General features: G+C 42.3%; 1 protein-coding gene across 2 annotated transcripts in view; it reads left to right on the top strand.

Moving 5' to 3' along the window:
* ppm1h (protein phosphatase, Mg2+/Mn2+ dependent, 1H) overlaps positions 1-3649 on the top strand; it is an 86043-nt gene extending 82394 nt beyond the window's left edge. Inside the window, exon 11 of one of the 2 annotated variants that reach the window (XM_084060105.1) lies at positions 3486-3649. In XM_084060105.1, the coding sequence (XP_083916231.1) occupies positions 3486-3633 (148 nt within the window). In that variant the 3' untranslated portion in view covers positions 3634-3649. The remainder of the gene's footprint in view (positions 1-3485) is intronic. The other variant, XM_084060106.1, reaches the window with a different exon arrangement.
* The last annotated feature ends 21518 nt before the right edge of the window (positions 3650-25167 follow it).

Genomic DNA, 25167 nt, shown 5'->3' with positions numbered 1-25167 from the left:
AAAATGTTTAATTGGCCGGTAAATATAAACACCACCGGCCACCGTGGCCGGTTGGGAAAATGCTGTTATTAGGCTATTTGATCATTTAAGCCTATTATTAATATTATTATTTGCATAAAGTAGTTGGCTTCAACCATTACAATCATAATCATTTAAAGTTTATATCATGATCTGACTGTGTGGTTTAATTCCGACAGCCTGCTCGGCTGCTGCTGTGCGCTGCAGTTATAGAATAGCCTATTCGTTGTACGATGGTGGTCGCGCGTTGAAAATATCAGAGCTACAAGCTCACAGCACGTGAGTACTCGGGGAAAAATCTCGGGGGGAAATCTCGGGGGAAACAAGTTAACAACAACAATACACTGACTACAAAACGTTAATAAAAACAATATGCAAGTATAATAAATCAATCAATTATTAAGCAGTGGTCTCTTCATGTTGTTACAGTAGTTTAATGGCTCAAGCTGCTCTCAGACTCAGAGCCCCTTTTATGCGAGGTGAGTAGCCTACAGGTGATGGCCCAGACCCCCAGCTGGCTCTCCTGGCACCCCATGAAAATATAAAGGCACACATTTGCATCACTATAGGCGACGTCGCTCTGCGGAATGGACACGGTAGTGATTGGCTGCGACGAGGAGGTCCGACGGCCACTATTCTCTTTGGATTTTTTTCACTGCCTGTTTTTCAGTCTTTTACTTTATTTTCTAGGGGAGGCTAGATTTTAGTTGGGCAGGTGGCGGCCTGCCCTGCCTCTATGGTGGGTACACCACTGAACACAGCTGAGACTCTCTCAGCTGTGTCTCCTCTTATATCAGCGCTGAGTAGGGTGGCTCTGGCTCGCTCGGGTGTTGATAAACAGAACCGGGATTTTCCGAGGTGATAGAATCTGAACCAAGCCGGACCCAATTGTCGATAAAGGCGTGTGCCGAACACGTGTGGGTCGTGGATATTATGCAAGCACGGTGACTGTCTGTCTGCAATGGATAAAGTGGTGAAAGCTGGTGAAAGCAAGAGGCAAGTAATAAACCTCGCGCAAGGCCACATATATCATGACATAAATAATTAACGTTAACAAAACAAAACAAAACCTACTTTTGCATATCAAGGTTGAATGAGAATCGATGTAAAGCCCAAAATATATATTAATGTGTTTATACTGTGCGACGGTGTTGCGCAGGGAAACCACAGCCCGCAGGGTATTTAGGACTCGCCCCAAAACACCCTCGCCCCCATTTTTCAGGCGGACCAGCGGTTCTTGTATTCTTGTATTTGTTTTACTGAGGATAAGGGTAGAAATAAGTTTAGGATTAGGTATAGTTTTACTGAGGTTAAGATTAGGAATAAGGTTAGGGTTAGGCATAGTTTACTGATATGTTTAGGAATACCAGGCGAATACCGCCGGATTTTCCCCGGGGCGACTGTTTTGGTATTCGTTGCGCAGCAGTTCACTCATGCCCACTTTATTCATTTCATTTTTGGCAAGTGACATCTCTGCATGATATAGACTATAGTAGATCATATAATTTAGTTATCTATAAAAACAGGAACGGATTGCATCTGTGATAAAGTGGAAAGAAGCGCAGCTCTAACGTAACGAGGTGTAATGAGAGCCTAATCAGTTGGGTGCATGTATGCAGTGCAAACACGCATGTGACGTTAATTATAATATGGCCGGTAAATGTATTCTTTGGCCGGTAAAATATAACCCTGCCGGCCATGGTGGCCGGCCCCAAAAATGCCTAGCGGAAACCCTGGTCGCGGCAGAAACCTCTCATCTGTATGTTCTAACCTTTTTGTGTTTTATCATAAATTTAACGCCCTATTTGATCATACTAAATCGGGGGTCGACACGTTGTGAACTTGTAGATCGGCTACAATTTTTTTTTTTTTTAATTTCAAAGATAAGGGGTAAGGATAGGGCTCTATATGTGGTGTGCGCCTTAACCGCTAGGCCAGCGCCCCCCTCCCGTCCCGTCACATAATTGTGATGTGGTCTCTGACATCCACTGAAGTTAGAACGAATTTTAAAACGACATAATTTTATGCACAGCGCAGATGAGCGCCAAAAATATCCGACCCGCTAAGCTGACAACGCGCCGCGGACGCAGCGCGTTGTCAGCTTATTGGTCGGCTATTTTTGGGGGCGTAAATTAGGCTTAACCCATTAAGACCTGGAACTGTGTCATTTTTAGATTTGAGCTAAAAAGCATTATTTTACACTTTGGGCTATTCAAAAATATCAGATATACAAGCTCGTAGCGCGGCACCGAGTGCCGCGCTACGAGCTTGTAGATCTGCTATTTTTGAAAATTCGTGAAAATGTGTGCAAATCTTTGAATATATATATTTTTAAAGCGAACATTTTTTACTCAAATCGTTGCTTCTGGGGGGTCCCTGGAACAATATATTTTGATGGGGGTCCACGGCCAAATACATATAATTTTGGGGGTCCTTGACATGAAAAAGATTGAGCACCACTGATATAGAAACAAACGTTTTTCAGAAAACTGTTGAGATTTAGGAGACATGTAGAATCGGCTTCAGGTCTTAAAGGCTTAACTCAGCCAGACAGACACAGTTGAACTTTTACTCACCCTAGTCTCACGTTGTGAAGAGGATAAATGCTGTTATCTTGCGGCAATTATGATAATTTCCCCAAAATGTTTTGGATTCTGTGATGTCAATGGAGTGTGCCGGGATGATGATAACGGCCGGGGGTTCTGGAGGCTTTTAATTCGTGTCCTCGACATTTTTTCTCAGAAGCTCGGAACGCATCAACGTTTTATCACCAGACTCTAATGAGTCTGTAGACTGCTTTGAGATTATTCAAATACTGTGGATACCCCCCCCCCCCCCCCGTATGCTGTCACTGCATGACCTGTATGTACAATAGGGATGCACGAATAATGGGGTCATCATACACCAATCGGCAATATTGGCCTTAAAGGGATAGTTCACCCCCAAAATGCCTTTTTTTTCTATGGATTAGTCACCCCATGGAGACTTGAAATTCATGGATAATGTATTTTTTTTATAATTAAAAATTTAAAAAAATGATGCAGGATGAATTAAACAAGTAAAGAGCTCTTGTAAGATAATGAAATCAATAACATGAAATGTAATGTACGAACCTGCAATAAAGTATTTAAAAAAAAGCAATTCATGGATATTTCTTTGTTTTTGTCGCATTCCTAAGCCAATAATTTGATGACCGGCAGCGGTTCCGGTAGGAGATGCAAAGAGTCTCCTTTGTGTCTCCTACCGGAACCGCTGCCTACTGGTCCGCTGGTCATCAAATTATTGGCTTAGGAATGAGACAAAAACAAACAGGGTGACTAATCGATAGAAAAAAAAGTTTTTTTTGGGGGGTGAGCTATCCCTTTAACAATGCAATATCAGTATCGAACCAATATTTTAGTAGGGGAATAATTCATTGACATAACCACTAAAGTACTGGTCCTATCCCTCCATGTTTGTGACCTCAGGTACACGATGGCAGCTCAGGACCTGGTGATGCGAGCGCGAGGCGTTCTGAAGGACCGAGGCTGGAGGATCTCCAACGACAGACTGGGCTCCGGCGACGACATATCGGTCTACATCATCCCACTGATGTACGGGAACAAACAGACCTAGACACACCATCAACCCATCAACCATCACCACCCCAAACACCTGAGAAACCACTAACTGTTTCTCTACGTCTGCTCCCGGGGACCACCAGGGGTCCGCAAAAAAATGGGACCCTTAACGGGGTCTGTAACTCTTGAGAGTGTACAAATGGAACCAAATGGACCCGTAGAACGGGTCCATTTGGTTCCATTTGTACACTCTCAAGAGTTACATTAACTTTGAGGGATTCTACGGTGTAAGATTGGGGCACCTAGAGATGAGAAATGGTATCAAATAGGGGGTCCGTCCGTGGCCTAATCGCATATTAAACCAGGGGTCCTCACTGGAGCCTATTTCACCTCCTGTACGTGACCTGGATGAGCCTATGTCACCTCCTGTAAGTGACCTGGCTGAGCCTATTTCACCTCCTGTACGTGACCTGGCTGAGCCTATTTCACCTCCTGTAAGTGACCTGGATGAGCCTATTTCACCTCCTGTAAGTGACCTGGCTGAGCCTATTTCACCTCCTGTACGTGACCTGGCTGAGCCTATTTCACCTCCTGTAAGTGACCTGGATGAGCCTATTTCACCTCCTGTAAGTGACCTGGATGAGCCTATTTCACCCTCTGTACGTGACCCGAGTCATCCCGTGTGCTCCTAAAGTGCCAGACTGTAGACTCTCCACGCTAGAGTCGACTCTCTCACCCCCCCCCCTCACCCCCACACCCCCCACCCCCCTCCCTCCCGCCTCGTCCCACAAGATCCCCTCGGGTTGATCGATATTCAACCTCGACGCTGACCCGCTCCTGATTCTATTTAAACCGGGAATGATTAAATAAGTAAACCGCTAGCTAGCACAGCTAGCTAGCTGGATCCCTGAAACCCGCTAAGAGCTGAGCTGAACTACACCGCCTGGCGAGTACAACCTTTTTTTTTTCTCTCTAAGACTTTTAAGAAAAGGTGCATTTATGTAGCGCCTGTATCCAAAGCGCTTTAAAATGTGCATTACGTTCTCACACACACACACACACACACACACACACACACACACACACACACACACACACACACACACACACACACACACACACACACACACACACACTCACCCATTCACACACACACAGACGGCGGACAAATCCATGCAAGGCACCAACCTGTTCATCATGAGGGAGTTAGTTAGGAGGGGGTGGGGGGGGGGGGTTCAGTGTCCTTGCTCAAGGACAACTCAACACTAACCGAGGGGGGCGGTAAGGAAGCCGGGGATCGAACTGGGAACCTTTGCCGTTTACCCAAGCGGCCATATCCTTTGTTCCTCCACAGCCACTGGCTTCCCCAGCAAGTGGCTCAAGGAGCCAAACCTGCAGCGTTGTGGTCGTGGGAGCGATGATGAGACATGGAACTCACACTGAGATGTTGGGAACGTCTCAGTGAAACCCTGTAAATAACATTATGTCTTGCTGTACCATATTGACTCTAACCCATTAAGACCTGGAACCTGGAGCATCTGTGTCACTTTTTGATTTGAGCTAAAAAAACAAACATTCTTTTACACTTTGGGCTATTCAAAAATAGCAGATCTACAAGCTCATAGCGCGGCACTAATAGTTATTTTTTTTGCAAATCTTCAGATTTGAGTTACAAAAGGGAACATTTGTAACTCAAATATTTTGCTTCTGGGGGATTCAACAGTTTTTTGAAAAAACGTATGTCGCCATAATATCAGTGGTTCTTTTTTTCCATGTCAAGGACCCCCAAAATTACATGTATTTGGCCGCGGACCCCCATCTAAAAATATATGTAGATTCGAGTTAAAAAAAATCGCTTTAACACAATATATAATATATTAAAAGATTTGCACAGATTTTCACGATTTTTCAAAAATAGCAGATCTACAAGCTCGTAGCGCGGCACTCGGTGCCGCGCTACGAGCTTGTAGATCTGCTATTTTTGAATAGCCAAAATGTAAAATAATGCTTTTTTTTTTAGCTCAAATCAAAAAGTGACACAGATGCTTCTTCAGGTCTTAAAGGGCTAATGTGAAAATGTAAAGTACCTAGACATGCATTTTGCTGAGTGCCTGTACAGTGTACAGAGCGACCCAGATAGAGATGTGTACATAATACTGTATATATCTATATATATATATATATATTTAGAATCATGCCTCCTCTCTTCTGTTTGCCATGTTTTTAGTGTTTTAGCCCCTGGTCAGGATCAGCCATCCTTCGGCATCCATTATTCACCTGCAGAAGAAGATGAAAGGAAAGAATACCTCAAATCAATGCGATTTCTGTTCTAGACCAGTGGTGGAAAAAGTACTCAAATTATTTACTTAAGTAAAAGTACCAATACTGCAATATAAAAAATACTCTGTTACAAGTAAAAGTCCAGAATTCAAAATTTACTTGAGTAAAAGTACAAAAGTATTGGCATCAAAATGTACTTAAAGTACCAAAAGTAAAAGTACTAGATATTTGAAAATAGCTGATCTACAAGCTCACAACGCGTCGCGATGCGACGCGTTGTGAGCTTGTAGATCGGCTATTTTCAAATAGCCGAGGTATAACATAGGGCTAAAGTGATTAATGTATGTTTCATTATATCATAATTTATATCTGAAAAGTAACTAGTAAATAAAGTTTGTCTCCAAATGTAGTGGAGTAAAAGTACAATGTTTGCCTCTGAGATGTAGTGGAGTAGACGCAAAAGGATTGGAAATTGGAAATACTCAAGTAAAGTACAAAGACCTCAGAATTGTACTTAAGTACAGCACTTAAGTAAATGTATTTAGTTACTTTCCACCACTGCGGTCTACAAATCAGGTATTACGACGCCATCACGCGGCCCGCCCAAAAACTATTTTATTCGACTAAATCAGTCGTATAGATTTAGTCTACTAAAATCCAATGACATTTTGTCAACTAAAACTAGACTAAAACCAAAACATTTCAGATGACTAAAATCTGACTAAAACTAAATACAAATTTGCTGTCAAAATTAACACTGTTTCGCAGGGAAAAAAAGCAGACCATCAAGCTTGATTATCGGGCTATTTCCTGCAAAGACATTTAATGTCAAGCGAAAACTGAAAAATACACTAGTATAGAGCCCTGAGGGACTCCGGTCAGCCATATAGGGTTTAAAGGACAACTTTGTTTTTTTTCACAACCAAGGTTTATATTTTAGCTTGTAATTAAAGTAAATAAAAGATTAAGAAATAAAAGAATAAAAGATATTTAGCCACCGGACAGAATGCCCCCGCCCACTGTAAAAAAATATCGCGAAAATTGCTAAAATTATAGAAAGCAGTAAAATAAAATAAAACAACACTCATCTTTTATTTACTTTAATTACAAGCTAAAATATAAACCTGGGTTGTGAAAAACCAAAGTTGTCCTTTAAGTGGTTACATGTGACAACACTACCGATGTGAAGATCGCACTTGTGTTGTCAGGTGATGAAGGCTGCACATATTTCTGTTTCTTTTTTTTTTTTGTTCTCAGTGAAAATACTGCACTGAATAATGTGGATCCACTGCTTACTGGGAAGATGAAGGAAATATTTCTTTTTTTTTTTATTGTTTTATCTTTCAGTGAAAGTACAATGAAGGTAAAGTGAAAATACAGAAAATGAGTTTTCTGATGTCGGATGAATATGATGTCGCGTCCCCAACAATCCTTTCAAAACACACTCTGAAAGTTGAACTTATGTAATAATACTAATTCTAATTAGGGCTGTCAAACAATTACAACTTTTAATCATATTAATAACAGATTAATAATTAATTGATCATGATTAATCACCATTCATAACTATGGCCCAAATATGCCCATTTTCTCTGTATATTGTTGTGGAAGTGGAAAGATAAATGACTCTCTCGTTTGCTCTCTGTCTCTCTCGCTCCCATAATGTGATTTGAGCAGCTGCCTATGTAAATTGCAGAGCCTTTTTCTGCCAATTTCTTCACCATCCAGATCCAAAAATAGCAAAAGTAGCAGATCTACAAGCTCGAAACGCGTCGCTTTGCGCCGCGTTTAGAGCTTGTAGATCTGCTACTTTTGATGCTTTTGTGTAACGCTGTAGTACAGGGGTCTTCAACGTTTTCAGGCCAAGGACCCCCTAGCTGAGAGAGAGATGAAGCAGGGACCCCCTACTCTATATTGTATCAAATTCAGGTAAAGTTTTGCTGCTCTTTTTTCCCTCTACACACCTATAACTCTTTGCCAAAAAATATCAGATCTACAAGCTCACAACGCCTCGCAGCGCGAGGCGTTGTGAGCTTGTAGATCTGATATTTTTGGCTAAAGTTCTCCTCAGAAAAGGGATGCTAGGGTTCAAGTGGTTGAGGTAAAAAAAGAAAAAATCATATCACACAAAGATTTGGTGGACCCCCTGTCGTAACTCTGAGGACCCCCTAGGGGTCCCGGACCCCCTGTTGAAGACCCCTGCTGTAGTGTGATCAAGTAGGCGTTAATTTACGAAAAAAAACACCCAAAGTTAGAATATGGAGATAAGAGTTTTCTGCCTGACAACAACAATATAACAGATAACAAAGCGTTGACTATTGTAGAAGAGTGGATGGAATTGTGGGATGTTTGGGGGGCGGGATCACTCTGTACGTATGCGTTAGTTGCTGAATTTTTATATTTATTTGCTGCATTAATTCCATAAATTAACTAACTTTGACAGCCCTAATCCTAATGTAATTGATTTTTTTTTTTTTTTTGCATCGGTCAAGTTCATCTACCTCTTGACTTCATTCCTTTTTAACTCTTTGTATAATTCCTCTGTCCGATTTGGGTGCCTGCCAAAACATTACAGTTTCATTTGGTGCATTCATTTCATTTGCCATTATTTGGCTATTGTAATTATGTAGGTAAAATCCTTTCCTCTTGTTCTTGTCATTGATTCTTCTGAATGAAATACTTAAAGTGTATTATTTATTAATGCACTGACGCCCCGCCCCCCAAAACAACGACGACAACAATAAACAAACAAACCAAAAAAACTGAACTCAGGAATCTGTGTTAGTAATTTCCACACGGTTCTGTGAAGAATAGAATAGGGGTCTTTGTTTTACATTCTGTAAAGCCTGAGTTATACGTCGAAGTAGTAGCGCACGGGTGTTGCAGCGCGACACGCTGTGAGCTTGTAGATCTGCTGTTTTTGGGGGGGGGGGGGGGGCGCGGCACTGGCGTGTAACTTAAGTATAAATCAGCCTGAAGTATCATGATGTTCTCAACTTGAAACGGTCTCTGACCTGCCATCATGTTTACCTGGGTCAATGCCATATCCCTTCTGTTATACAGCTAGTTCCGAACCAAGCAACCTGATTGGTTGCTTGGCAGGCTCTACCTGTGCTCAAACGAGCATGACAACACACCTGGGCGTTCTCAAATGAAACTAATCAAAATATTAAAATCAGCTGTGCTGATCAGACAAGAGTCTTGGCAGGGCACAAGTGGCTAGGCTAGCAGTTTGCATGGGAAGTTTGCAGACGTAGTAGCTAAATCTGCCTCTTTTTTTTTTTATTGTTTCTATCGAATATCTTAATTACAGTGAGATTGAGCCAACAGTTATGTTTTGTTTCTCTATGTGTTTGGTTTGGGGAAAGTTGTGTAGCTGGACTGGCTGAGTAAACAGATTTAACACTCTCAGAAAGGTTTGTAATTTTGAGGGCGAAACGCCACACAATATGAATACGTTTTTACATGTTGTTTTTATGTAACTGTTGTATAATCGCTAGGGGTGTGCCGATACACTAATTTCACCAAACGATACGATACGATATTTGGCTCACAATGTATCGTATCGATACGATACGATACGATACGCACTTTTTTTATTATGAAAATATATGGGGGAGGGAAAAAGTAAATGCAAACAAATAATTCTGTTTTTGCATTATTCAGACATGCAAACTTGTAGCTTTTCAGCTACAATAGCCGTTTTGAATCCAAATAGGGCAATAGTGTGACACCTGACCCGAAAAAACAACAACATGTTGTCACCCTTTTCACCTCGGGGCTGTTTGCATGCCTGATTATAATGATTGTAAAAAAATAAAAAAAACGAAAACGTATCGCGATATATCGTGGGACGATATATCGGCACACCCCTAATAATCGCAATGTTTCACTCGAAGGTGGCTTTACCGTGATTATTGGCACTTAAAGTGATGCTTTGCGGAGCTGTTCCTGACCGCGTCAGTGTCGGGCCAATCACCACGATAACACACCCTCTTGTGTAATATCAATATATCAGGATTATTTCAATCATTTTGCCTCGATTACGATGAAGGTTTTTTTTTAAAGTAAAAATAGCTGATTTTTCACACAAAGCATCACGATACGTGAGCTTGTATATCGGCTATTTTTGCTGTAGTAGTTTATACTTCTGCCGTCTAACTTTGTCAATGAAGTGACACGATTATATCATCAGAGTCGAGGTGGAAACCTTCCAAGTCCAAAACTGTTCCTTCTCAGGAAATGGAGAAAATAATAAAATGTTCCAATGGATCCATTGTTAGTTATTATTTAGCTCTTGTTAAAGGATGACTACACCCATTTTCATCATTGTTAGGCAGGATTTTTTTTCTCCCAAAAAAATTCAATTTTTTGATTCAGATTTTTATTAAGGCGAGAACAATGGGATCTATTATTGCATTGCAACTTTCCAGGAATACAAAGCCTGCAGTTTCTATTAGCTTGGATTCCCCATCGATGATGTCACTGGTAGACGGGTTTCTGAACTGTCTACAGCCCTCCTCTGAGACACAGACCGATTAGATATAAATGGTACCATTATATATGAGCATTAGTGAGGACCTATTATATGAAGATAGGTTGAAAATGGGTGAAGTCGTCCTTTAATACTTTTCATTGGTTCAATATTTATAAAACACTGAACAGATTTGATTTTCAACATTTCTCCAAACATAACAAAACTAGCAGATCTATACAAGCTCAAAACGCAAATGTTTCACAGATGGCAGAAATTGCCCAGCTACAGCATGACGCACCACGTTGTGAGCTTGTAGATCGTCCATTTTTGCTTCACTATGTATGACGAAGATTTTTTTTTTCTCACAAACTTAAATGAGATATGGAGATGAAAGGTTTCTGCCCGACGACGGCAACGATCTGACAAATATTAATTCATCCTTAATAACCATGAACCTTTGCATCCCTATTCTGGGCATGTCACTATACAGCATATCAGTGGCGGACATTTTTTTTGTTCATCGGCTCTGGTTCCACAGATAGAAGGCCCATTCACTTAGTACCATAGGGATTTCTGAAAATATTTATATCAATTATTTTAAGCCTGGAAGCAAAAGCCCTCCAGAGGCTCCAATTTGCCGTTTTTCTTTCTATCTGTGGAACCAGAGCTGGCAAACAAAATGCCACTGCTATAGAGCACCGAAGTCTGACGTCATTTACACATCCTACCTGGTTCGCGGTTTTCCAACCCCATTCTGAATCCCCATACAGGGACGTGCACAGATAGACTCTAGGTGGCGCTAGAGCACCTGCCCTTTGCCCTCTTGACCAGAAGTGCCCTTTTGAAAAAAAAAAAAAAGATTAAGTTTTTTTCAGCTTTTTTTCAGTTTACAGCAGGGTCTTCAACAGGGGGTCCGGGACCCCTAGGGGGTCCTCAGAGTTACTACAGGGGGTCCGCCAAATCTTTATGTGATACGATTTTTCTTTTTACCATAATCACTCGAAACCTAGCATTCCTTTTCTGAGGAGAATTTTAGCCAAAAATAGCCGATCTACAAGCCCACAACGCCTCGCGCTGCGAGGCGTTGTGGGCTTGTAGATCGGCTATTTTTGGCAAAGAGGTATAGGTGTAGAGGGAAAAAAGAGCAGACTAAGTAAACAAAAAAAAGTATAATTTACTTGAGCACCTGCCCCTCAAAATGTCTGTGCACGCCACTGTCCCCATAGACGTGTTTAAAATCTCGTCAAATAAGAACTGTGTTCCAAAAATAAACAAGTGACCCCGGCGGTTTGACTCTTATGGATATGAAGCATCAACTGACGCTGAGAAAACGATAATGCTACTTCCGCCAAATTAGTTACATTTTCGCCAGAAACAGACTGTATCAAATATAAGTGACTGACTATCATAAACGATACAGAACCTGCTCCCTGACAATATCGCCGAGACAGTTTGTTTATTTTTGGAACACAATTCTTATATGAGACGATTCTAAAGATGACCCAATGTTATTCTCCATAGAGAAATTACCTTACGAACCAGGGGATGAACGAGTGACGTCAGGACTTCTGTACTCTATGCTCTTGTGAGCTTTTAGATCGGCTATTTTCACTATTTCACATACAAATGAAGTATATATAGGGTTCAATTGGTTCGGAGCCACGGTCACTGTCATGGGGCTACTGGGGCGTTCCTTCCTCTTTGTTGTTTCCCTTGTGAAGGATCTCTGATGTTGCTGGTAAAGATGTTAATTAAAAGAACAACTGTCAAATGTGTGACCGCATTCAAGCCTTCTCTTCTATACCGTATGTACAGTACATACATTTTTTTCATATCGTCTCTGTCGGGTGGAAACCTCTTTCACACAAACCAGAAAGCAGATCTACAAGCTATGAGCTTGTAGATCTGCTATGTTTATATAGCCAAAGAAATCTTAAAATGACACAGATGCGTTCCCGGTCTTAAAGGGTTAAGTGTTCATCGGCTGTTTCTTTTCTGTCCACAGGTTATAGCGTCTCTGTTGGGTGGAAACCTGTCCAAAACCGTTACTTCTCAGGATTCAAATTCAAAAGTAGCAGATCTACACGCTAGTAGCATCTAGTAGCATCTAGTCGCATCTAGTAGGGGAGGCATGCGTTAATCCGACAGACCTTTTCTCCGACTATGTGGCATCCGCGTGCGGTTAGGGTTAGGGTGCGGGTTTGGTTCGGGTTTAGTATTGGAAACGTCGGAGCGCTGCGCTGTCGGAGGAATGCGCTGTACTAGCATCTAGTCGCATCTAGTAGCATCTAGTAGCATCTAGTAGCAGATCTACACGCTAGTAGCATCTAGTAGCAGATCTACACGCTAGTAGCATCTAGTAGCAGATCTACACGCTGGGTGCATTTCTCCTTTCCGACATGTCGCCTTTCCGACGTTGACTAACCTTATACCTAACCTTAACCCTAACCTTAACCGCACGCGGAAGCCACTAGTCGGAGTAGTGAGATGTCGGAATGGAAGGAGCACCCCCTACACGCTAGTAGCATCTAGTAGCAGATCTACACGCTAGTAGCATCTAGTAGCAGATCTACACGCTAGTAGCATCTAGTAGCATCTAGTAGCAGATCTACAAGCTCGAAACGCGTCGCTTCGCGCCGCGTTTCGAGCTTGTAGATCTGCTACTTTCGATGCTTTTGTGTGACGCTGTAGTATGATCCAGTATAGGGCGTTAATTTACCAAAACAAAAAACACCAAAAGTTTAAAAAAAAATGGAGATGAAGAGAGGTTTCTGCCCGACAACAACTATATACATTTTTGGGCTCCTCCTTCCTTGACATGAAAATGTGAACATCTCCTGCAGCCCTGATGAGGTCCTTTAAGTTCACCTTATCCAACCTGCAGGTGGGGATGGGACATGCCAAGACACACACACACACGCACACACACACACACACACACACACACAGGCACACGCACAGACACACACACACACACACACACACGCACACGCACAGACACACACACGCGCACACACACACACACGCACACACACACACACGCACAGACACACACACGCGCACACACACACACACACACAGGCACACAGGATTTCAAAGTTGCTGTGGTGGGAGTCTCACACTTGCAGGTCCTTGGCGGGGAGGGGGGGGGGTTGGGTGAGGAGAAAGCCATCTGGTCCCCAGCGCTCTGCACCGCCATCCTCCAGGCCACCAGGCCAGCACTGTTCCCTGGCACCGTTCGCTCTGTGTGTGTGTGTGTGTGTGTGTGTGTGTGTGTGTGTGTGTGTGTGTGTGTGTGTGTGTGTGTGTGTGTGTGTGTGTGTGTGTGTGTGTGTGTGTGTGTGTGTGTGTGTGTGTGTGTGTGTGTGTGTGTGTGTGTCCAGATTGGATGACGGTGATAATGACACAGTCATTCCTGTGGGTGGCTTTTTTTTCTCTTTTTCTTCTCTCCAAGGTCACAGCATTCCCAGCCTGGTGGACACTATAGAGGCACAAAGGCTGGGAGGAGGGCTCAGGGCTGACCATGCATTTAGTAATGTAGGAAAGTGAAGAGTTGTTTTATGTTATCGACCACTAGTTGAGAAACAGTATGATGTATGACGACGCATCAATGTTGTCAGTTACTTGGAAGTCGGATGTCAAGAACTTCCACAGAAATGGGACTTACCGGTTTACCTGGTTGAGTCATTATTAGTAGGAAATGTGCCCATATCTATCACATCGCATGTGCCTGCTCATACATATGTTGCAATGAGTCAGTTAACATGAGTTTAATATGGAAGGTTCAGAGAACAGAATAGGGGCAACCATGGGAAAGGAATGGATCAGTGGTTCTCAATCTTTTTTTTTTAGCTCTGGACCACTAGCATATCTCAGTTAAATAATTATGACTGTTAAGGGCTTGATTTAATTCACTATACAAATTAAATTAAGGCCTTAACAGTCATTATTTAATTTCAAGCTTTTTCCCCCACACCACGCCCATATCCCCCCTCCCAACACAACAGTGGTCCCCAGGTTGATTCTCAGTCAGGGGGGTGGTGGTCCCTGGTTCATAATCAGTTGAAAACCCCTGCTGTTAGACATCAGGTACATTTATTTAAAGGGCGTGTACGTGATTTTATTTTTTTTAAATGAAGTGTAGTGTCAGTGTCGTGATGGTAAATCAATCATTAGAGTGCTTGTTCAGTAACAGGATTTACATTTTCAGGTCGGGATACCAATTTTATCCAATCAGGAGAGAGAACTCATACAGGATACAGGATAAAGTGGTCCGGGACAACCCCCCCCCCTCAGAGTTACTATAGGGGCGGCCTGTAATTTTTTCTCACAACGCCCGCCTCGGCGGCCGGTAACTTTTACCAAAAATAGCAGATCTACAAGCTCACAACGCCTCGCAGCGCGAGGCGTTGTGAGCTTGTAGATCTGCTATTTTTGGCAAAAGTTCTCCTCAGAAAAGGGATGTTAGGGTTCAAGTGGTTAAGGAAAAGAAAATCATATCACACAAAGATTTGGCGGACCCCCTGTAGTAACTCTGAGGACCCCCTGTTGAAGACTCCTGCATTAGGCGCAGCCAGAGCCATTCAAGGAGAGTTACGTCACGTCCTTCCACTTCTCCGGGCCAGGTCTTCTACACAGCCTTCTATTGGCTGAAATGAAGAGTGACAAAAGCCCTAAAACAGGAAGTGTACGGAATGCATTGGAGTCTATGGGCGTTTGTCACTATTTCCACTTTACACATGAACCACATGAACCCGACACTGTTTCTGACCCCTCAGTGGCAGAACTCTCTAATATAAAGGCTCTGGGCGCGCGGCCATACAGACCCCCCACCGCCCCCCCCACTCCCCTCCATGCCGTGCAAGTCCCCCCAAAAAAATGTCTTACGTTACCGTTGCCGGGCGCTGTGTGAAGTGAAGGCATGTGGGGAATGTAGTGTATTATACACACACACACTCACACACACACACACACACACACACACACACACACGGGGTGTGTGTGTGTGTGTGTGTGTGTGTGTGTGTGTGTGTGTGTGTGTGTGTGTGTCTGTGTCTGTCTGTGTGTGTGTGTGTGTGTGTGTGTGTGTGTGTGTGTGTGTGTGTGTGTGTGTGTGTGTGCGTGCGCGCGCGTCCACCTCCACACACACTCCACAGTGCAGCTGTGAGAATCATTTAGTAGCATCAGTAGTAATGTACTGCCTGTGGGGGGGGGCTGTAGCAGAGCCTCAGGGTGATTTATATCTGTGCCCCCCCCGTTCTAACGGGAACGTATCCCAGATCCACTACACACCCTGTCTTATACTGGAGTGCTTCTCAAAACCTTTCCAGGACCGCCAAATTAATATGTATTTGGCCCCCATCTTTTGCCTTTTTGTCTCCGCCAGGCCGAAAGGCATGGCGAGAGAGTATGTTTTACCCCCCGTCCGTCCGTCCGTCCGTCCGTCCGTCCGTCCGTGTGTCCTGTCCGTCCGTTACCACCTAATCTCCGGCACCGTTGGCCCGGCCGCTGGCCTGTTATAGCGCCACCAGCAGGTCTAATTTTGCAAAACACATGTTTGGAACAAAATGCCTCAAATCATGAATGCAGTGTCCGATTGCAGTGAAAAGCCTAAAAACAAATCGCACCCTTTTCACATTGGCCTATTATAACCAGGAGGCCACAATAACCTGCCTGACCTGGTGGAGACCTGTGCTCCGAGGAGCACTTTTTCTAGTTTTCTATGGATTAGTCACCCCATGGAGACTTGATGATGAATTCATGGATATATTTTAGTTTTTCTTGCATTACTAAGACAATAATTTGATGACTGGCAGAGTCTCCTTTGTGTCTCCTACCGGAACCGCTGGTAATTCAATTATTGTCTTAGGAATACGACAAAAACAAACAAAAATCCATGAAATCAAGTCTCCATGGGGTGACTAATAGATTTTTTTGGGTGAACTATCCCTTTAAAGTCAAGGAACCCCGGGGGTCCCCGGACCCCACTTTGAGAAACCACTGTGTCCACACACACACGCACACACTCACTCACACGCACGTATACACACACACACACACACACACACACACACACACACACACACACACACACGCACACGCGCACACACTCACTCGCACGCACACGAACGCACGCACACACACACACGTGATCAGGTGTGAACTCATACATATTTCATGAGTCTGTCTTCATACAGCAGGAAGGTCAAATACAGTAAATACAGTATCCTATCCACCAGCCGCAAGCATGACACACTGTCTGCTCCACGTGTGTGTGTGTGTGTGTGTGTGTGTGTGTGTGTGTGTGTGTGTGTGTGTGTGTGTGTGTGTGTGTGTGTGTGTGTGTGTGTGTGTGTGTGTGTGTGTGTGTGTGTGTGTGTGCACGGTTTCATCGACCTGTGCAGGCTGCAGCCAATCGAAACTCATTACCCATTCCAGCCCCCCCCCCTCACCCCCACCCCCCCGTCAACAGATCCATCACTGCCATCCCATAACAATGTGCTCCAGAACACATGCAGCCAGATGTGGCTGGCTGGACAACGCTACTGCTGGAAAGCAACTAAGTATATTTACTCAAGTACTGTTGTACCTGAGTACATATTTGAGTTACTTTTATTTTACTGGAGTATTTCTGTTTTTTCAATACTTGATACTTCTACTCCACTACATTTCAGAGGCAAATGTTGTTCTTTTTTTACTCCACTATTTGCAGACCTGGCAACCCTTCTGTTCTCACCAGGAGAATCCTGTTATTTGACCCCATCATCTCCTGGACGTCTCCTGTTCTTCCATTTCTCCTGTTCTTATCCTGTTTTGGGGGATTCCACCCTTTTTGTGTGGCCCCTCCCTCACTGATATGCAGCCACGGCCATTCATGTTAATATCAGTGGTGGAAAAAGTACTCAAAATCTTTACTTAAAGGAGGAGTTCACCCAAAAAATTACTTATTTTCTATCAATTGCACACCCTATGAAGCCTTGAATCCATGCATTCTTTTTTGTTTTTGTCGCATTCCTAAGCTAATAATTTGATTCCCGTCTCCTACCGGCTAATGTATCCGGTAGGAGACACAAAGTAGATTATTTGTGTCTCCAACCGGAAATACACACGGTCATCAAATTATTGTCTTAGGAATGCCACGAAAACAAAAAATAAATCCATGAAATCAAGGCTTCATGGGGTGTGTAATTGATAGAAAATAAGATTTTTTTGGGGTGAACTCCTCCTTTAAGTAAAAGTACCAAAATACTCTGTTACAAGTAAAAGTCCAGAATTCTAGATTTACTTGAGTAAAGGTACAAAAGTATTGACATAAAAATGTAAGTACCAAAAGTAAAAGTACTAAAATATTTGAAAATAGCAGATCTACAAGCTCACAACGCGTCGCGATGCGACGCGTTGTGAGCTTGCAGATCGGCTATTTTCAAATAGCCTAGGTATAAAATAGGGCTAAAGTGGTTAATGTATGTTTTATAATATTAAAACGTATATCTTCAAAGTAACTACTAACTCAAGTTTTCAAATAATTGTAGTGGAGTAAAAGTACAATATTTGCCTCTGAGATGTAGTGGAGTAGAAGTAAAAGTACTGGAAATTGTAAATACTCAAGTAAAGTACAAATACCTCAAAATTGTACTTAAGTACAGTAGCCTACTTAAGTAAATGTAGTTACTTTCCACCACTGACGGTAGTAGAGTTGAAAAGGTTATCTGGAAGTGGAAACTATGAGTCATAAGGAGACAGTCACACCACATGTATGCACGGGTCACTGGGTTCATGTGTTTAACTAAGAAGCTGCAGAAACTGTATGCTAGAGAAGTGGTTCTCAACCTTTTCAGGCTGTGACCCCCCCAAAATAATCATATTTGAACCGGGGACCCCCCACCCTGACACAAGCACTTGGAATTGTAGGAGTTTAGCCATTACATTTAGTTTGACTACAGATACATATTGTGAAAATAGCAGATCTACAAGCTCACAATGCCTCGCAACGCAAGGCGTTGTGAGCTTGTTGTAGATCTGCTTTTTTCAAGATCTTTGCCTTTGTCTTATACTATTTGACAATTAAGCCAATGTTTAATTAATTAAGCCAGTTTTTATAGTATAGTTTGTTGATTACTTTTGATGCAGTAATGCTCCTTATCTTTGCCTTTGTATTTATTTTTAGGTATTAAAAGACTTAAAAGTCCTTAAATTGTCACTTTACTGTCATCATGGGGACCCCTCCAAAATCATGTGGGGACCCCCTGCAGGGTTCCGACCCACAGATTGAGAACCACTGTGCTAGAGCAGGTTCTCAAAGTGGGTTCCGGGGACCCCCAGAGGTCCTTGAGGAAGTTCCAGGGGGTCCCTAGCCAACCAAATGATTGGTAGTTAGGAACCAAATGGACCCTTATGGGTCTTTAACTCAGAGAGTGCATAGAGGCTACAAATGGAACCAAATGGCAGGATAAGGATAAGGATAATTCCTTTTAACAGGTCGTTCATGAAAGTCCTTCCGGCCTTGCTTCCAATGAGAACCTGTGAGCAATTAGGGGTTAAGAGTCTTGCTCAGGGACAAATTTCATTTCATCGACACATATGCTGGACTGGCCTGGAATCGAACCTGGGGGAACCAGGGCCTCTGGCTCCCTAGGCGGGCTCACTATCCACTCAGCTATGGCCGCCCCATAGAACAGTGTCGCTAGCCGAAAAGAACAAACGACACCGTTGTACGATGCGATGCGGGTATAATAATAATACATTATTAATATTATCATTATTATTATTATTATAGATATATGATTGTGTGATGGCTGACTCAGCAGCCACACATAGACTATAATGTATGGTAACTCTTCCTTTTGGTTTATATATTTAGTGTGTTTATTTTAAGCTGGACATTATCAACAAGTTGAAATTACATAATTTATTGTTTGTTTTTCTATGAGTTTATTTGCATTTGATTTGACTGAGTTTCTTTGAGTTACCAGTTCTGTGGGAGGTGCTGACTAACATATATGGACATGATGGGCTGGTCAAAGCAATGGGGATCAGCTGCTCCAGATCTACAGCTAATTGGAGAAATTGGACTGCACCACAGTCCCTCTGTACCATGGGGTGGGGCAGGGGTTTTGAGTGTGTGTTTCAATTGTAGTCTTGGTCTTTTCCCCCTGTTGTATTAACAGTGGTCTGTCCACCTCCTGTGTCATTCCGGTTAGTAAGTTTTCAGTTCAGTTGTGTTGTTCAGTCCCAGTTTGTTTTGTTATTTAGTTTAATTTCCTTTGTGTTGAGCACATTTGTTTTGTTAAAACATTAATTTGCAACAACGAAAAAAGAAAAGAAATAAAAAGAAATAAAAAAGAGAACAATGTTTTAAAAACATCGAAGTTTTCCCTGTGTCTCTCCTTCCGACCAACTCGGTCCCTGACAGATTGTAACGTGCATGAGGCTAGCTCTGGTCCATAGCATTAGAAGGAGTTGTTTTAGTTGCTCCACTGCGCCCCCTACAGTTCTTATCAATAGAAAAATTCCATTGACCAAAGCTGTAGGGGGCGCAGTGGCCTGTGAAATATTTTAGTTTCTGTCCAAAAAGTGTATTTTAGACGTGAAAACGGGGGCTTCGAGTGTTCCCACTAAAGAAAACAGACTTTCAACATCTTAAACCTGTCTTTGTTTTGGTGAGCAGCAAAAGTGTACGTTTTATTTTGACCAAAAGACGAGAGGCTGCCGCTGTGCTACCGGGAGGTGTGTGGAGGCAAAGGGGAGAAAGTACCACAGCGTTAAGGAGAACTCCTTCTAAAGCCTCATTTATACTTTGCGTGCTCAGTAAATAGCAGATATACAAGCAAGGTTATTACATTATAAAACATACATTAACCACTTTAGCCCTATTTTATACATAGGCTATTTGAAAAATAGCAGATCTACAAGCTCAAAACGTGATCTGCTATTTTCAAACATTTTAGTACTTTTACTTTTGGTACTTTAAGTACATTTGGATACCAATACTTTTGTACTTTTACTCAAGTAACAATTTGACACATGCCTTTAACTTGTAACAGAGTATTCCAGTGGTATTGCTACTTTTATTTAAGTAAAAGATCTGAGTGCTTTTTCCACCACGTTCTGGTCATAATAATCAACCTGATCGGCTCAAAGCTGCTCCAAATGCGCAAAACCAGATCAGCTGATCAGGTTTTTACTGTGCAAGGAATTATTAACAGCAATGATCTGGATTAATATGAACACAAGTACGTATATACCTTTTAAAAAAAAACATGTTTTCCATAAATCAGGCTAAATCTCCCATACACACACACACACACACACACACACACACACACACACACACACACACACACACACACACACACACACACACACACACACACACACACACACACACACACACACACACACACACGGGGGGGTAAACAATCAAAACTACAACAAAGTGCGTTTTCCCATCCAGTGCTATTTTATTGATAGAAACAGATCATACCAGAGCTCATTCACTGTAACGTTATTACACATCCTAGACACACAGACATGCAACAAACAAAGCGACCATGCATGCAGCAGATCGCTTGTAACGGTATAGGTTACAACAAATAGCAGATCTACAAGCTCATAGCACCGAGTGCCGTGCTACGAGCTTGTAGATCTGCTATTTTTGAAAAATCTATTAAACGTTAATAAGACGATAATAACAGCATTTTTTTTCTTCTTTTTTTTTTTTTTTTGCATTTACCTGAATGAAACAAATGTTGAGTCTTTCTGTAGGATCTATAGCAGGGGTCTTCAACAGGGGGTCCGGGACCCCTAGGGGGTCCTCAGATTCACTACAGGGGGTCCGCCAAATCTTTGTGTGATAGGATTTTTTTTATTTTACCTTAACCACTTGAACCCTAGAGCATCCCTATTCTGAGGAGAACTTTAGCCAAAAATAGCAGATCTACAAGCTCTCAACGCCTCGCAGCGCCAGGCCTTGAGAGCTTGTAGATCTGCTATTTTTTGGCAAAGAGTCTATAGGTGTAGAGGGAAAAAAAGAGCAGACTAAGTAAAATGTAGGATCTATAGTCTTTCTGTATAGATCTAGTCTCTCTGTAGGATCGGATGGGTCGTGGATGTAAAGGAACCAGCACTGGCAAGGCAGTAGCTTGCGCAGTCATCTCCATAGCGGGCTATCAGTCACAACCCGGCCAACAGCACAAACTACTACCTCAGCCAGTAGATCTGATCCAGACAGTCCAGACAGTATATAGATCTGCTCACAATCCTGTCCCAGACGGTAGATTATAGATCTAGATCAGCCAGTAGATCACAATGTCCTCCTTATTGCAAAAAAAAAAAAAAAACAGTGTAAAGACACCGGTCGGTGCAAAGCGATCCGTACATTCCCAGCCTGTCCCACACGGTCCCAGGGTGTGATCCTCCTTGTCCCTGATCGTCCTGTCTGTCCTCTCCGACTGGGAGCAGAGTGGCAGACTGTAAATAGGAGGTATATAGACCAGACCCCGCCCCGGCGGACCTCCCCTGTCTGTCTGTCTCCTCCTCCTCCTCCTCCTCCTCTGTGCGCCACCAGACAGAGGAGTAACCCAGCCCTGTATCCGCGTTACTTTCCCTCAAATGACCCAACCTACTACTGCTTCTTCTGCTGCTGCTCTACTGCTATACTGACTAGAGTCACATTGTTAGGAAATGTATGACTACTGTGTGTGTGTGTGTGTGTGTGTGTGTGTGTGTGTGTGTGTGTGTGTGTGTGTGTGTGTGTGTGTGTGTGTGTGTGTGTGTGCGTGCGTGTGTGCGTGTGTGCGTGTGCGTGTGCGCGTGCGCGCGTGCGTGCGTGTGTGTGTGTACTTCTTACAGATCAACTGAATATCAAATGTCTAAATAAATATCGAAGCAAGAGAAATAAATGACCTTTCAAGCTCTCACGAAGAACCTTCCTTCTGTCAGTCATTGCAGTGACTTTCATGTTTAAGGGGATATTCACATTACCCGCCTTTAAGAAGAAAAAAAAAACGTGATTAGCCTAAATGATTTACATTGAAGTCATGTCATTACATTTATTTCAGGAACAAGTACTTTTAAAACTGCAATCCATTCGTTTGATATATTATGTTTTGAACCATGGGATACCATTATACCAAACATCCACCACTCTTCCTCCTCCCCTCTTTTTGAAACATTTCAAAGATTCATTTTCAGGAAAACATGTCCACAGTAAGATGAACATTTTAAAGTATGAATGGGGTTACTGCAGTAGGTGTAAGTATGTAGGATTAGTAGCCTGCCAAAGTATGTACTTGTTTCCCTGTAAATGTCCATTGCCGCATTGACAATGCATTGGGCGCTTAAAGTTTAATATATCTGAAAATAGCTGATCTACAAGTTCGCGACGCGTTGTGAGCTTGTAGATCTGCTATTGTGAACTTGTAGATGCAGTAGGCTATTTTCAAACAGCCTATGTATAAAATAGTGTTTTAAAATATAATAATTTATATCTGCAAAGTAACTAGTAACTAAAGTTGTCAAATAATTGTAGTGGAGTAAAAGTACAATATTTGCCTCTGTAGTGGAGTAGAAGTAAAAGTACTGAACATTGTAAATACTCCAGTGCTGTTTGGATCAGCAATACATGTGTCTGGAGATTATTATGGATGCTATAAATCAGTTGTTCTCAAACTTTTTCATGTCAAGGACCCCCAAATTAATGTATGCATTTGGCCACGGACCCCATCTGAAAATATTTTGTGCCAGGGACCCCCAGAAGAGAAGATTTATGTTAAGAGATTCAACATTATTCAAACTTTTCCAAACATTTTTGAGATTTTTCAAAACATTGAAGAAATAGCAGATATATCTGATATTTTTTGGATATCCAAAGTATAAAACGTGGCTTTTGTGGCTTATTGACTCTCACACAGGATGGTTTAGTGTTGATGACTCAAAGAAAGCAGTCTGGGGATCTATATAGGCTCTATTCACAGCAGCCATATTATTACTTCCTTCACAGGTGTTACCAATGATACTAATGAAGGCTCTGTTCCATTCTGGTCAAACAGAGTCAGGGTGCTGGTATTTTGCATGTTGGCTCACTGGAAACACTCTGTTACCAGCCTGATCGCCAGAGAATTAGTATACATTGCACGGATTTGTGCACGTCATTCCGTGCATATTCGCCTAGAAACCCCCAAATTCCGTGCATATGTACGGGGAGGATTTGTAGAATCGGAACCTCAGGCCTCTATGGGTTACCAACTGAGCAACCTGTGGGCTCTCAGCAAAGCTACTGTGTTCAGGACATGCATGGAGCGAGACGACAAGGATTTTATGCAAGCAAGAAAATCTGAACAGTAACATTCCATTAGGTCATCGTTTTAAGACGGCCACCTGCATAAGGGATGTACTGTACGTGTCTCTGTACGCACAATAAACAGGACAGTTGTACAAACGAATGCGCGTGTTCAACGTATTTCGTGTCACCTTGCTCTCAGTGCCGACACTAGGGCTCGTGGGACCATAATGCAAATTTCATGTGGTGATTATTGCGGCCAATATAATTGCAATTAACAATAGTGTTTGCGATGATCAGAATATGCTGAATTAGAAGGAGAATTTGAGTTTGCCACGGGAAGCACCATAGATCAGTGGTCCGGGGACCACCGGCGGTCCTTGAGGGGGGTTCCAGGTGGTCCCCAGCTAAATGATGGAGTTGGTAACCTACTCTCTCAAGAGTTAAATTATTGTTAAACATCTGCATTACTTAATTTACAAGAAGTCTACACAATTAGAGAATGTAGAAGAATTGTTATTTTGATCAACGTTTGCCTGTTATTATTTCTCCTGTGGTAGCTAGAGCATGGAATTGTTGACCAAATCTTATCAACCATAACAAAATATTCTAAGTCTTGGGTCTGATAGTAAAAATCTCATCAAATGGTGGTCTGTGGCACAAATGGCGAATAAACAATGGACCTTGATATGAAAACCACCACCATAGATGACAGGGAAGCACCATAGCATGTTGTTATTTTTGAGTGGTGCCGAAGGCAACCACTCCTATACGTGGCTTTGTCTGTGTGTCCGTATGTCTGTATGTCCGTGTGTCCACCAAGCTAACATTGGTCAAGCATCACGTGACACGTGACAATATGTTGAAAGGGTGTGCTTTGATTGGCTAGCGAGACGCATGACGAAATAAAGACCTATAAATAGGTATGTCACTTTGAAACATCGTTTACATGTTTCAAAGTGACATCAGTGCCTCTCAGCCAAGCTAACAAGAAGAAGAAAAAGAGAGGAAAGAAGGGAAAAGGAGAGAAATTTTGAGAAAAAGGAAGGGAATGGATGCAATTCTAACTCAACTAACTGTAAATGGTTCTACGGCTATAGAGTCTATACCACAACTAAAGGTAATGACAGTAGACAAGCACACTAAGCTTTGTACATTGACATTACATGAACGTGATGGGTCATTCCCACGTCAAAAATATATACAATTTATATACAAGTCCATAAATATATAATTCAGTTAGACTTAAACATGAGGAGTGTATAGTGAATTCCCCAAGAGTATACCTAGCGCTAAGGTAAAAGTGCAATATATCAGCTACCTACTTTCTTAAACAGATGAGACAAAAATGGCAAAATCAAATGAGCACGAGCTAAAACAAATAAGTGTATCGACTAAACAAGATCCAATAAAACAATACAAAAATAAAACAAGAGTTCGTACAACTAGTTAACAACAAGTAGGCCAGGCAAAGAGGAAGGATAGTGTTTCCTGAAGAGGTGACACTACCGAAACGAAAAAAAAAAAGTTCCCCCAAAAACCTGTTAGGAGTA

Source organism: Gymnoscopelus microlampas (genome assembly GCF_963454915.1).
Source record: "Gymnoscopelus microlampas genome assembly, chromosome: 6".
Lineage (NCBI taxonomy): Eukaryota > Metazoa > Chordata > Actinopteri > Myctophiformes > Myctophidae > Gymnoscopelus > Gymnoscopelus microlampas.
This window is presented reverse-complemented; position numbering and strand designations above follow the sequence as displayed.